Source organism: Aphelocoma coerulescens, chromosome 24 (genome assembly GCF_041296385.1).
Source record: "Aphelocoma coerulescens isolate FSJ_1873_10779 chromosome 24, UR_Acoe_1.0, whole genome shotgun sequence".
NCBI lineage: Eukaryota > Metazoa > Chordata > Aves > Passeriformes > Corvidae > Aphelocoma > Aphelocoma coerulescens.
This window is the reverse complement of record NC_091037.1, coordinates 4,489,806-4,503,068: the sequence shown is the minus strand read 5'-3', so window position 1 is coordinate 4,503,068 and position 13,263 is coordinate 4,489,806. Positions and strand designations below refer to the sequence as shown.

The 13,263-nt window shown below is 52.7% G+C and overlaps 1 protein-coding gene across 9 annotated transcripts in view; it reads left to right on the top strand.

The window, feature by feature from the left end:
- Window positions 1–13,263, top strand: part of LOC138098250 (protein CEPU-1) — a 458,933-nt gene that overhangs the window by 441,328 nt on the left and 4,342 nt on the right. For all 9 annotated transcript variants that reach the window (XM_068994678.1, XM_068994681.1, XM_068994675.1 and 6 more), the window contains 3 exons: window positions 8,741–8,875; window positions 9,510–9,630; window positions 11,228–11,379. In XM_068994678.1, coding sequence (XP_068850779.1) covers window positions 8,741–8,875; window positions 9,510–9,630; window positions 11,228–11,379 — 408 coding nt within the window. The remainder of the gene's footprint in view (window positions 1–8,740; window positions 8,876–9,509; window positions 9,631–11,227; window positions 11,380–13,263) is intronic.

Genomic DNA, 13,263 nt, shown 5'->3' with positions numbered 1-13,263 from the left:
CCCATTTGCAGAAAGTCGTGGCAGCGACACAATCCAGGCTTGCCGTGAGCTGCCTGCAGGGGTATGCGTGGAGAAGGGAAAGTTTCCCAGATCCCCATGACTTCTTGCCAGCACTGGGGATGGATTTAGCCAGCACTTGATGCTTATTTTTTCACTCTAATGCCATTATGCCACTTGCTTCCCATCTGAGGGATATTTCCCTAATGCGGCTGAAATACAGCTTAACCGAGGTTACAGCCATTTAACGCTTTGCATTGCAATTGCTTCTTAAGAGCTTGTCCTGCGGAGAAAGCCTTGGGGTTTAAATTTCCAGCCGGAGGGACCCTTCAGTCCTGGATGCCAGCAGCTCTTTTTCACACAAATCCAGAGGAAAGCAGGGTGCTTCGAGTTTGGCAGGGGTTGGGAGTGCTTTCTCCTGCACAGCAAGGCGGTTGTATGGAGTGGTTGGGAAGGGGTGTGGTGGATCTCCCCTGGAATTTTTTGGGGGTTCTTTGCAAAGCACCTGCAGATAGCAGGCAGGAGCAACCTCGGTTCTTGGTGCCTCTCTCCTTGCCAAGCCCCGTGCACCACAGCTTCTCCCAAAGCCAGCGAGGAAGCTGCCAGAAATGGGATGAGCTCCAGAGGAGCCAAGTTGCGACAGGATTTAATGGAGGAGCAGCGTTCCCACAAAAAGGATGCGTGTTTGAGCCATTTTCTCTGGCAGCATCTGTCGCTCTCCAACATCTTGGTACTATTGCAACAAATTATTTAACCACTACCCACCGCACCCCATCTGCTAGGCAGCCCTTCCACATGGATGGGGCCCTACTTCCCACCTTTCCAAAGGAACTCACCAGCAAAGGCTGAGCGCCAAACAACAGGACAAATTAAATCAAAAGCACAGCTTTGGCACCCAGGGGGAAAATGCACATCAGCTTTGACTTATTGCATGGCGCACGCTTACAAGAGAGAAGCAGCGGCTTTTGTCACTGCAAGGGGCCATGAAAAATGAATTAGGGCCGCTGCTGGGAGAGGGCACGCAGGAGAATCTTTCATTCCGGCAACGCTGTCCTCTCTCACCTTGGAAGCGGCTACGGGGAAAAAATCACAGGGAAGAAGGCAGAGTAAAGAAAGAAAGGAGAGAGGACTTCGTGTTGGGCATCTCGTTGGATGCCCTGGGCTGTGGGAGAGAACATGGGAGGAAGAGTGGTGCCAAGAGCAGCATTGTTGCTCGAGCAGGAGCACGGAGCTTCTGGGACATGCTGTCTCCTCGGGAACTCTCTGGAGAGGGCTTGGCTCTGTGGGAGCCTTGACACTGATTTTCATGTACCTTTTGCATTTGTTTCTGCAAGGAGGCAGAAAAGCTCCGTGGGAAGTGGCTCCATGCCAGTCACAGCCTCTGCCAAGCATCAGTCCCTCCCAGTGTCACCACAAGGGTCACCCTGCCTTTCCAGGGCCAAGGAGGAAGGTATCCAGCTCATGCTGGTGATAATGGGTGGGTATCATTAGGAACAGCAGCCCTCTAATGAGCCCCACACCCTTCTTTGCTGCAGATCTGACACCACTTAAGCTCTTTGTGAGCTGTAACCGTGGCTAATTTGCTCTAACAGGGTGGCACGTGCCCTCTGGACCTTTTTCAGGGGTTCAGTGTCCTTATCAGCACCCCAGGAGGAGGCAGGGGCTGGGAGAGGCTGAAGACAGTAGCTGCCACTTTGCCAAGCCTCGAGCTGCCTGTGAGCTCTCCATCTCACCGAAATAAAAGGGCTCATTCTTTATTCGACTCATTTACTCCTGAGTTAGAGCCTCGTTCAAGGGTGGTTGGTCCCCGAGTTGTTTTGTTTTGTTTCTTTAAATATTAATTTCCATAATCCATTTATTTCCCAAGGAACTACTTCTTGCAAACAAAAGGTTTAATGCTCCTCTTTTATTCCTGGTAACAAATAAGTTGTCTGAGACGTGCAAACATCCCGGCAGCAGCAAGCCGTGCGCCGGCTGACGCCACAAACCACGCTAAGGATGCGCAGGGAAGGGGGAGACGCATCCCTGAGGGATCACGGGTGCCATGGCAGCATCTCCCTGGAGACACTCACCCAGAGAGGAAGGGCAGCGAGCCCGGCCAGCACTGGGAAGCCCCCACAACCCGGGATTCCAATCTTTTGCATGGAGGCGTCTCTGACATGCCTTTTTGAGAGGGAAGATTTGAGAGCCGAAGGCCGGGAAGCACAATAGAAGATAGACTGCTTGTACCTCATTGTCTGGAGAATAGATGGGCTGCAGGCTCCCGGAGAATAGGAGCTGCCACTCAGGTGGCTTTAATAGAACAGGCGGCAGATAGATTTCAATAAAAGAAATGAGTATAAATATTGTTAGCGGAGAATAGAGGGAAAGTGAAAAAGATCTTGTTTAACGAGTCACAGTGGGAAACTTTCAAGGACTTTTAAGCTAAAAACTCTTCACAATGGTGCTATAATGGCTGGCTCAGGCGACTCGGCTGCGCTGCGTAGCATCGGTGGGGCGAGCGGAGTGGGCAGGTGTCCCTGGAACACCGTGGGGAAGGGCACGGCAGGGAATCCAAGACTGGTTTGGGTTGGAAGGGACCTTGAAGACCATCTCGTTCCAACGCCCTGCCATGGACAAAGTCACCTTCCACTAGACCGAGTTGCTCAGGGCTCCAGTGCCTTGCTTTGGCTGTCTCTGGAGTTGATGCCAATATACTGATCATATGTGACCGCAGGCTGAGTGACCTGGAGATGTGGTGGCATCTGGAAGGTCTCTGCAGATCACATGTGAGATGTGTGGCATGGGCCCACTTAATAGTTAAATATCAGAGTTGTTGTACGAGAGATGAGCCCCAAGGGGATCTCAGGGATGCACTGAGCAAATGTAGCCACAAATGTGGGTCCTGTCTCAGTTCTAGCTCCTGTGTTGAGCTAGAAGTTGAAGAAGATGTCTTTCCTGGCAGCAAAGAGTGGAGGTTTGGCTGCAGAGCCACTTCCCTCCTGACTGCTCTGCGTTGGAATGTGCCTGACCAGAGCCCTGCCAGCTCCAGGAGCTCCCCAAGAAGATCCCCTGAGAATCCCCATGTCCTGACCTTGTGGTCACGGGCAGCCAGAGATGGGACCTTCAGAAACAGTCACCTGTGCTCATCTCAGCACAAAATCAGGCCTGGGAGGGTCTTCTGTTGCATCTTGAGGCAAAACTCAAAGCACCATCAGCTCACCTATGCCCCAAAGAGTTGGAAGGGGAAGAGAAGCCACAGCATTGCATGGCCACACGCAAGGAGAGGCCCCCACAGCCCCAGGGAGGAGGGGACACTGATACCAGTGCAGGATAAGGACTTTATGGCCACCCCTGTCCCTCACAGCCTGTACTGCCGAGCACAAGGAGCAAAATTGACTGTGAGAGTTCCTCCAAATCCAACATAATAAAGGGTCCAAGTACGGAAGACATGATGTTTGTCCTCTCTTTGGTGACACCAGTCACAGCTGGTGATGGTCACCACCCCTGGGGCGTGAGGATGAGGAGGGACTGCAGCAGTGGAGGGAGCTCCTGCCAGCCTCCCACGTCCCTGAGTGCTGCGCGGTGCCAGGCAGCGAGCGCACCATCCCCTGGGGCTTTGCACAACATCAAGCCATGGAAACACGCTCATTAACATGGAAAAGCATGTCAGAGGAGAGATTTCCTTCCTTGTCATCCGGAAACTTCAAAACCAGAGTGGCTTGGCCCCGTGTAAGCACGCCGCAGACTGATATGCTGGGTGCCCCTTGTCTGGGCTGATGGTCCCTCTTCTGAAGGCTTGAGAACATGAAGGACAGGAGGTTTGTAGCCCCTACGTCATGTAAGTGTGCTTCCTAAAGGGATTGCTCATCTCAGGGTGGGTCACAGATGGAACTGGGCTGGAGCCTGTGGTTCAGGGATGCAATATTCACGAGAGGAGGAGAGGAGTTTGTCTGGGTCGATAGGGTAATCTTAAAAAAAATCATTTTTTTAATGATTGTGCTGGATGGTTTCCAGCAGGTTAATTACCCCTAATCTTTGTCCACTGGAGCATGGCAACATTAAGCTGGCACAGGGGAGTTGAAAAGAGGGAGTGCACGGAGGAGAAGCTGCCCTAGCTGGGGTCATTCACCTGATCAAACAAAAATGGGAAAGGGAATTTCAGAAATGCCTGAACTTTGTTCCTTATGTGTTAATTGAGCCATCAGGAGAGGCTAATACTGGTTAATAAGAGGTGAAGCAGGTACATCTCCCAGTTCGGCTGGGGCATGTACTGGAGGCAGCCTTAGCTCTTGTTTACCCACATACCTGGGGCTGTGTCATGCCTCCTTTGAGAGGGATTTGGGGTGATTTGGGGTGATTCCTTCCCCCACCTCCTTCCCCATCCTCTCTGATTCTGCTAAACCTCCCATCCTGCACTTCTCCTCTCGCTGCTGCACGAAGGAGAGGTGAAGCGGGTCTCAGGTGCCAACAATTCTCTTATTACCTTTGTGTGTTTTATTTATTTACCATAAACTGTTATAGGATGGCCATCAGCACCGCAGCGGGGTGACGTTTGAAATATATGGCTCTCGGGTTTAGTGCGTCACTCGGAGCCGGGAGTCTGCGCGATGTTAATTTTTATTGCCAGAAGTAGCCATAAATTGATAGTTGAGAATTGCTGTAGGGACTGTAATTAACTAGTTACTATTTCACCTCCAAAAGGAGCAATGTTTCACGCTCTTACTTTTACTTATCTGGAATCAGCTGCTGTCAACATCCGCTGAAGCCCGTATAAAGATTTATAGACCTTGGAGGTAAATATTGACTAATGGGCAGCTTGGCTTAATGTTCACCTTGAAGGACAATAAATTGTGCTATTGATTGAAGCGAGATGTCAATATCTGCATTGTTGTAAACATTTTAATAAAATTATCTCCATAAAATATTCTCTTTCTTTGGCTGATCCTGGCTAGTGGGATCAGTGCCTGGAAAATGCAGCAGCACGGTGTAGTGGGCAGGGCAGTGCTTTAGGATCAGTGGTGGGACTTTGGGCACCTAGATACCAAACCTGTTGTGGGACCACTGTTGAGGTTGTGCCTTTGGTCTTTAGAGGTGAAAATGTTGCAGCCCTGCATGGCTGGGCTGGCTCAGCTTGATCTGAGGTGCAGGGAGTTGGTACGGACACAGCAAAGAGCTCCAAGGAAGCTTTTTTTAATGGCATCAGAGGCAGCTTTCAGCCAGGGAAAGTTGTGAGCAGTGTCCTAGAGACCTGAACATGGCTGCAACAGTGAGCCAGGGGACAGTGGCATGTAATTAATTTGGGAACATGTGTTCGCTTTCTGGTGAGTTATTATCTTGTCAGAAGCTCAATGGAAGCAAATGGGGAGGAGGAGTCAGAAGGGAGATGAGTCGGGATGGGAAAACGAGGAGAAGCGAGGGAAGGAGAAAGGCACGGGGAGAGGAATATGGATGCAGGAGGCATCTGCCCACACCTCATCGCATCCATGCCGTGTGGGACCTCAAGCACAGCCTGGCCATCTGTTGGGTTTGCCTTGGTGCTCTGTGCCACACCAGGACCTCGCCTCTGTGGCTCTTCCACTGCCGCGATGGTCGAGCTTCCCCTTCCCTGAGGCTTCTAATGGAGATCTGCAGGGCAAGTCCTACATAGTGCGTGGTGGTCTGTGTGAGCCTCCTGCTCACTGAGCACGAGGATTCAGGCTCTGCTCTTCCATCTCCCCAGCTCACACTGGGTTAGTTCATCATCCTTGGCTGATGAGCAAGCATTACACGTGTGCCTCGTCCGTGGCCGTTCCATTTCTGGCCTGTATTATATTATTAGTATTAATAATAATAATAATGATGGGTGCTGGCTGTGCTGGTTTTCTAGCTCCTGAGGAGATGAGAGAGCTCTCCATTAATCCCTGCAATATTTCAGCTCCTAATTGTGCTCAAGCAGAGACAGCCTTGAAAGTTCCCACCATCAGTTCAGGCAGAGAGGGACTGGTATTTCTCAGGGAGCTCCTGGAACTGCAGGACTCTGGTCAAGCCTTGCCCTCAGCATTCCCAAGCTCCAGGTTCTTCCAGGCTGTGATCCCACAGAGTGAAGCAGCTTTATGGATCTGGTTTTCCTGCAAAGCCACTTGTATAGGAGAGGACAGGGGGGTGGTGTCTTAGTCACCTCGTGTCACCCGCTTCACCAGCAGGCAGGGGTTCTTTATGTCACCTAAATCTTTGGGATGCTATAGCTGGCACTAGGGAAGCATCCCTGGCCAGAGCCTCTAGCAGGGGTGGTATTCCTAATGCTATTGTCATCTGAGCATGAGTTATATCAAGCTGTGCAGGGCAGAAACAGGAGTCAGCTCCAGCTCAGAGCATCCTGTCTCAGTCTGGGGCAGGCTCTGTTTGGCTGTAGCCAAATTCCCAGGATGCCAGACCCTGAGTGCCTGAACTTTGTGCTCTGCCTCTCCATCAGCCAATTACAGTGCACATATCTCAGACTTCAGTGCGACGCAGGCACGGAGGAAACCTTCATCCCCCAATTTCCTGAGCTTTTGCAGGTGGAAATCTGACCCTCGCAGTTACTTTGATGAAGTCTTTTGCTGGGGAACAAAATGCACTCGAGCTGCTTTGCTCCCTGATCAAACCAGGGACACAAATTATGGCTTGACTATGGCAAAAGCTAATTCTTGCCGTGTGCGAGCCGACTCCGGAACTTGGGAAAGGGCCTTTGGTTAGTTGGGAAGCAGTGTTATCTGAGCCTTTGCACAACCCAGAGTCAGGTTTGTGTGTGAAGCATCTGAAGGCCACCGGCTGTGTCGTTACTTTATCAGCAGGCAGCGCTGTGCTACAGAGAAGCTGATTCTAGGTCAGCCACAAAAAGGATTTCCCCCCCCCCCCTCCTTTTTTGCAGTGCCGCAGGGCCGCTGGATGTAACGCTGTAATTTGTGTGTCTCTAAAGAATATTGATTTTGGGGTAACGCCTTCATATCTCACCCTTCAGTTGCACTAAGTACTGATGAGCTCAGCGGTTCGCACCACGAGTCACTTGGGTGGGAATTTCAGCACAGGGCTGAGGACACTGGTGGATGTCAGCAATTCATCAACAGGAAAACTCACTTCACTCCTTTCCAAAGCTCACAGGGCTGCCTTCCCCGTTAGGTCAGCCTGGGAAGGTGGGATGCACACGTGTGGGCACAGGGTCCTCATTTCAGGGAGCAGTGGATGTGCAAAGTCCCGGGGATGCTGTGTGGAGGCGGCAGCTGTGAGGTCTGGTGCGGGGAGAGAGAGCCAAGGTGGGGTTTCATCACGGCTGAGCATACTTGCACAAGTTGGAGCTGACAATAGTGGCACCTGGGATTGCAGCGGCAGGATCCTGGCAGATGCCTGCGGTGCTCACTGTGCCGAGCTGTTCCAGGGCATTACAGGAATACCATCGGTGCTGGCTTTCTGTGGTGGGTGGCGGAGTCTGACCACACTATTCCTGTGGCACAGGAGATGCCATAAAAGCATCAGCCGGTGGGATGCAGGCGGTGTGTGTCCCACTGGGAGCCTCCCACATGTGGATTTTGCATGCATTTGTTAGGAGCAGGACGCACACGGTTGAGCAGTCAAGCGCAGCGAGTTGTGGCCCATCAGGTCACGCCAGTACAGACAGCGGTATCCGGGTGGGAAGTGAGGGCTGGCCGAGCTCACGGCATCCCCCTGGGGACCAGGGACCTGTGCTTGGCCTCTCTGCCATTGGCACTCACTCCCAGAAACAGCTGTCCAGAGCTAATTTATTTCCTAATGCTGCAGCAATGTTAATTTATAAATTACACTGGTAATTCGAGCTATTATTAATTTCAGATGGTGTAGGGCAAGCCTAATTAAAATATGACACCAATTGCCACACATATGTACCAAGGACTACCGTTTAAAATTTATAGGAATATTAAGTGTGACACAGGGCTCGGAGATGTTCCGTGCAGTAATTACAGCATCCTGGCTGCGGGAGATCCAGTGGGGAGATGTAAACAATGGGAAAGGGAGAAGTTGTCCCTGTTCTGGGGGCTGCAAAAAGACATTTTTGCTGCTTGTTTGGGGGGAGAACCTGGGGACTCTTGTGCCCCAACCTGCTCCTGGCCAGCCAAGCGCTGTGCGTTTCCAGGAGTGGTTCAAAATAAAGTGAGCTCCTGCAAGGAATGAGGGCTGAAAGATGCCAGAGGGAAGGAAATGCCACTGATTGCATCTTTCTGGCTTTGAGTGAAACTGGAAGCTGCACTGCATCCTGGATGGGGAAGAGGGGGACGAGTGCAGACCCCCCCCAGAAATGAGCCTGGGGTGGCACAGGGATGAGGTGCTGCAGCTAAAGGGAGGTGTTGGCTCCACCACTAATAGGAGTAGACTTGGTGTGAATTAATTGAAGCTGAAAAATTAGAGAAGGGTGTTTGTGTGAGCTGGGTGAGCCTGGAGGTACCTCCCAGCAGGGACGATGTGCAGAGGTGACCTCAGCTCATTTCGCAGGGGGCAGGTTTGCCCACTTTGCCCACCCTGAGCATCTCAGGGACATTTTCTCCAGGAAGTGATGCTCTCAGTGAGGCCAGAGCTGCTGTCCACTGTTTGCCACCTTTCGGCAAGGATTTTCTTGGGATGGAGGGGCACAGGTACAAGGGCATTCCGGGCTGGGACTTGCAGGCTGGGTGTCCTAGTGCAGAGTGACACGCTCACACATGGTGACCAGCCAGTGGGCACACGTTTGTTGTGCCTCCCCATTACTCAGGGCCCTCTGTCTCTGCCTCTGCAGCCGTGGGCTTCATCAGCGAGGATGAGTACCTGGAGATCACGGGGATCACGCGGGAGCAGTCGGGAGAGTACGAGTGCAGCGCCTCCAACGATGTCTCAGCGCCCGTTGTCCAGCGAGTCAAAGTCACCGTCAACTGTGAGTACCTGGGGGCCATCAGGGGCCAGGGGTGGGGCTGGACAGGGTCACTGTGCTGCCCCACAAGGGAGTGGCACTTGGAAGTGAGGCACACAAAGGCCCCAGAGCGAGACAGGCGGCAGCAGTTTTTCTGAGCAGGTGGTGTTTTGCCCTATTTTCCCCTTCTTTTCGAGCTCCGTTTTTTTCCACCACCTCCTCCTCAGCTGTCTCCATCAACCTGGGTTTTCCGCCCATGGAGAGATGCTGTGCTGATAACCTCTGAGGAGAGAAGTGAGCAGTAAATAGAACTTTTTTTTTTTTTTTCTGTTAGAAAAAATGAGAGAGAGAAAGAAAGGAGTGAATTTCACGCTCAGGCATATGTGAAGATCCTCCTAAACCCCTTTCTGGTTACTCCAGTAGCTGGACATGTGGCACCCATGAGTTAGGGGGCTCTTGTTTTTGGAAGAGAACCCCCATGGGCCTGAAAACCTCTGGACAGCAGCACCAGAGTGGCAGGAGCTGAGCATGGGCTCAGAGATGATTTTGGTTCCTTCCCATGTGCAGGGAGAGAAAGGAGATCTTGAGGAGCAAGGGGAAGGGATAGGAATCCCCAAGGTTGCTGGGCATTGACCCTGGGTTTCCCTTCTCCCTGCAGACCCGCCGTACATCTCGGATGCAAAGAGCACCGGGGTGCCCGTGGGGCAGAAGGGCATCCTGCTGTGCGAAGCCTCTGCTGTCCCCTCCGCCGACTTCCAGTGGTACAAAGATGACAAGCGGTAAGAGCCTGGGGGGCACAACAGGGGGGAAGACACCGGCCCCACCTGAGCTGCTCCCAGTGCCAGCAGCTTTGGCTCATAACCCTTGGCACAAGTCCGGTTTGGATTCCGATGCAGGTCCCTCTAACAGGAGCAGATTGTGCTTGTCCAGGGCAAATCCAGGCATTCCAGCTGGCAGCCAGCATCCACAGCTGGAGCTGCCACCCCCCAGGATCTGTTAAAGGCTTTATATTTAACTCATCACATTTGTGGAGGGGGATTTTCCTGGGAATCTCTTTCAGCCCTGTTGGGGCAGGATTGCTGCTGCTGTGCCTCTGTTTGAAGGTGTTGAGGTAAATCCCTGCTTGGGTGAAGCATAACAGCCAAAATGGATATTGGCAGCATGAATCCAGGCACTTAACAGTGGATGAAACCTCTGTCATCTCTTTAAACACTTTGGCCAGAAGGCAGCTCTTGGAAAGGCAAAAGAAATGTGGTGTCGGTCAAGATACAGGGTTTGCTACGCCCCAGAGACAGCCTGCCCTGCTTTGGGGTGAAAATGGACCTTTTAGGTCAACCAGCTACTTCTGTGTCCTGCCAAAGCAACAGCACAGGGACATGGCTGGGGAATGAGGAGTGGAACAGCACAGCCCATGGTAGGTCCCACTCTGGAGAAATTGCCTCTCTTTGACCCCAGGCAAAGGGGTTTTAACCAATTTTTGCGTTGATTAATCCCTGGAATGCCCAGAGGGGCCATGGTGTGGCCAAACACAGGACAAGCCACACCAGTCACTGATAAGGTGGGATGTTTTAGCCAAAAAAATCCAGTGCTCCAGAGGCTGGAGAGGAGTCTGGGTCTGCTTGCCTTGCCTGGTTTGAGAGGAAAGGAGCAGCAGAGTGTACAAAGCTGCAGATGTTTGTGTGGCACATGAAAGGCGCTGCTCAGAACTAGGTCAGATCACGAGGGCCTGCGGAGCAGCGGCAGGAGCGGGCTCAGCCTGCCTGATCAGCACCCAGCATGGATCATAATGGGAATCCAGCACTTTCCGTGAGGAATTAGCAAGTAAAAGAGCTGCAGGAGCTGAGCAGGATGGGGACACCAGTACAGGGAAGCCCAAGCTCTTGGTTAATGCTTCAGCATACGTGCTGGCTGAGAAGCCTCCCCACTGTGGTGGGTGCCCATCGCATCACCCACCTGGGACATGCAGGGATGAGGGAAGAGGAAGGTCAAGGAAGGCATCCCACAGAGCAGAGAGGACTGAGGACACGAGAGAGAAACCAGGCTCTTCTGTAGGCTGGGAATGAGCCTTTCCCAGATTCCCTCCCCAGCCTTTGGAGCTTCCCTCTCTCTGCACAGCATTTGGCAAGTCCCAGCACCATCCCGTGACTCTGCAGCACAGAGGATGCCTCTGGTCAGCACGGGGACGGTGAGGGCTGGCAGCTGGAGACCCAGCAGAACAGCAGCCATCTCCCATATCTTGCCCAACACCTTCCCTCTTCTCCCAGGCCCTATGTCCGCACTCATGGGCACAACCAGGGGATAACTGGGCATGGGAAATAGCGGGCACTTCTTCTCCTGATGCCACCCCCATGACCTCCCGTTCCTCTTTTCTCCCAGACTGGCTGAAGGACAGAAAGGGCTGAAAGTGGAGAACAAAGCCTTCTTCTCCAGACTGACTTTCTTCAACGTCTCTGAGCAGGACTATGGCAACTACACCTGCGTAGCCTCCAACCGGCTAGGGAACACCAATGCCAGCATGATCCTCTACGGTGAGTAGGGCTGAGGGAATCAGCCAGGAAAGGGGAATGGCTTCACAGTGACACCACCAATGGCAGAGACATGGCAAGGGTCTCCCATGTCTTTTGGGGGAGATGTGTGTTTGCTGTTGATCCTTTCTGCCCTTGGCATGTGGGCTGGAGGTTGTGGTGAGTCCAGGGAAGGGAGAGCCTCCAAACCTGCCTCCTGATTCAGATCCAGTGTCTCCCACCATTCAGAGGGGTTTGGCACTGTGTTTGGGATCCGCCAATGCCAAGTTAGGAGCTGGCTGCAGGTTTCCATCTTCTTGCTCTGATGAGTGTCTAGGAGAGCTTCTGTGTGAAGGCATCCCCCTGTGTTGATGGGTGGGAGGAGAGATGGTGCTCAGGGTCATTGCTGCCCCATTCCTACGTGAGAATAAACAGGCCCCCTGCTCCATCACCTTCCAGGTTGTGTTTTCCGCTGCTGCCAAGCAGATACATCCTTGTTGTTGTTGCCAAGGAATATGGGAAGGTGTGGAGGGCAGGGAGGAGGAGAAGGTTTGTACCTTTGTCCCAGTGTTTTCCCTGTATGCTGGACCTGGGATGAGAGCAATGTGTCCCTCTGACACTGCTCATGGCTGGGATGGGCTGTGATTGATTGACATGTTTGTCGAGCTTCTTCAGGTGGCAGCAAAACCAGAGCAGGGGCTGTGCTCACCAGGAGCCAGAACTGGATGACAGATCTCATCCCTGAGCACTGCTTGGGGATATTTCCCTGCTAGGGTTTGGGGTGTGTGGTTCTCACAGCTGAACCATACAGGAGAAGTGGGGACTGGGGACCTCCAGCCTCCCCTGATGTCACCCCAACATTGTCCTCTTCCTTGCCACCCGGTTGTTGTGCCTGGTTATCTCCTTGTCTCTCGTTATTGTGTGGTCAGAGGGGAGCAGAGCAGAGTGACAGATGAGCCTTCCTCATCCCCCGGCTCCCTGGGGATGGCTCAGGGCAGGCTGTGCCCCTGGCCATGCAAAGCTCCCCGGGATAGGGAGCTGTCTCACAGTATGTGCTGGGTTCTGGAGTGTGCTGGGCCAGCGGAGCATGGGAGGCATGTGGAGGCCCTGGGAAGTGCTGTCCATGTCTTGGGGAGGGGAGCAGTTTGTTTAAGGACAGTAGAGAATGTCAGGCCTTGCCAGGGGCCACACCACAGCCGTGGGGTCGGGGAGGCATCACAGGATAGGTTTGTCCTCCCCTGCCACTGATATTGACAGCTGGGCCAGGTTCCCCTGAGCTGTGACAGAGGGGTTCATCCCATCTTGGATGCTCAGACCCGTTTGCTCCCCCAATAAAGTCCAAGCTGTGTGTGATGGTTTACCTCTGCTAAGCTGTCATTAGCGTTGCTTAGGAACTATCTCAGTTCTCTTCCTCACCAGCCTTCCTGGCAATCCAATAACCCCATGTTTTAGGGATACCAACACTTCTGGCACTGCAGAGCCGCCCAGGCCTGGCTCCACCTGTGCTGCAGGTGTAGGGTGGCCATGCCAAGTGCCCAACATAGCCTGAGCCATATTCTTAGCTGTGATGTTGCAGCCTTCCAATGTGTTTATGAGGTTAAAATCTTAATTAGTGGGGGCCTTCGGTTTGGCATCTGCAGATCCAGGCTGGATGAACAGCCTGAAAGCAAAGATGACATCTCCCTGCTGAAGAGCTCTTAGTTCCTTGGTTTCTAACCCGTTTGTGGGACTAGTGCTGTGGTGGCAGTGTTGAGTGTGACCCAGGGAAGCATCCCACAAAAGTCTGAGCTTATTTTAGGATCCCCCTTTAGCTTTGTGGTCTGACTGTGAATTCCATCAGGGAACAAAATCAGAGTCCTTTGAGCACCCGTAATTTCCGTAAAGCTGCACCATTTGAATGATCCATTC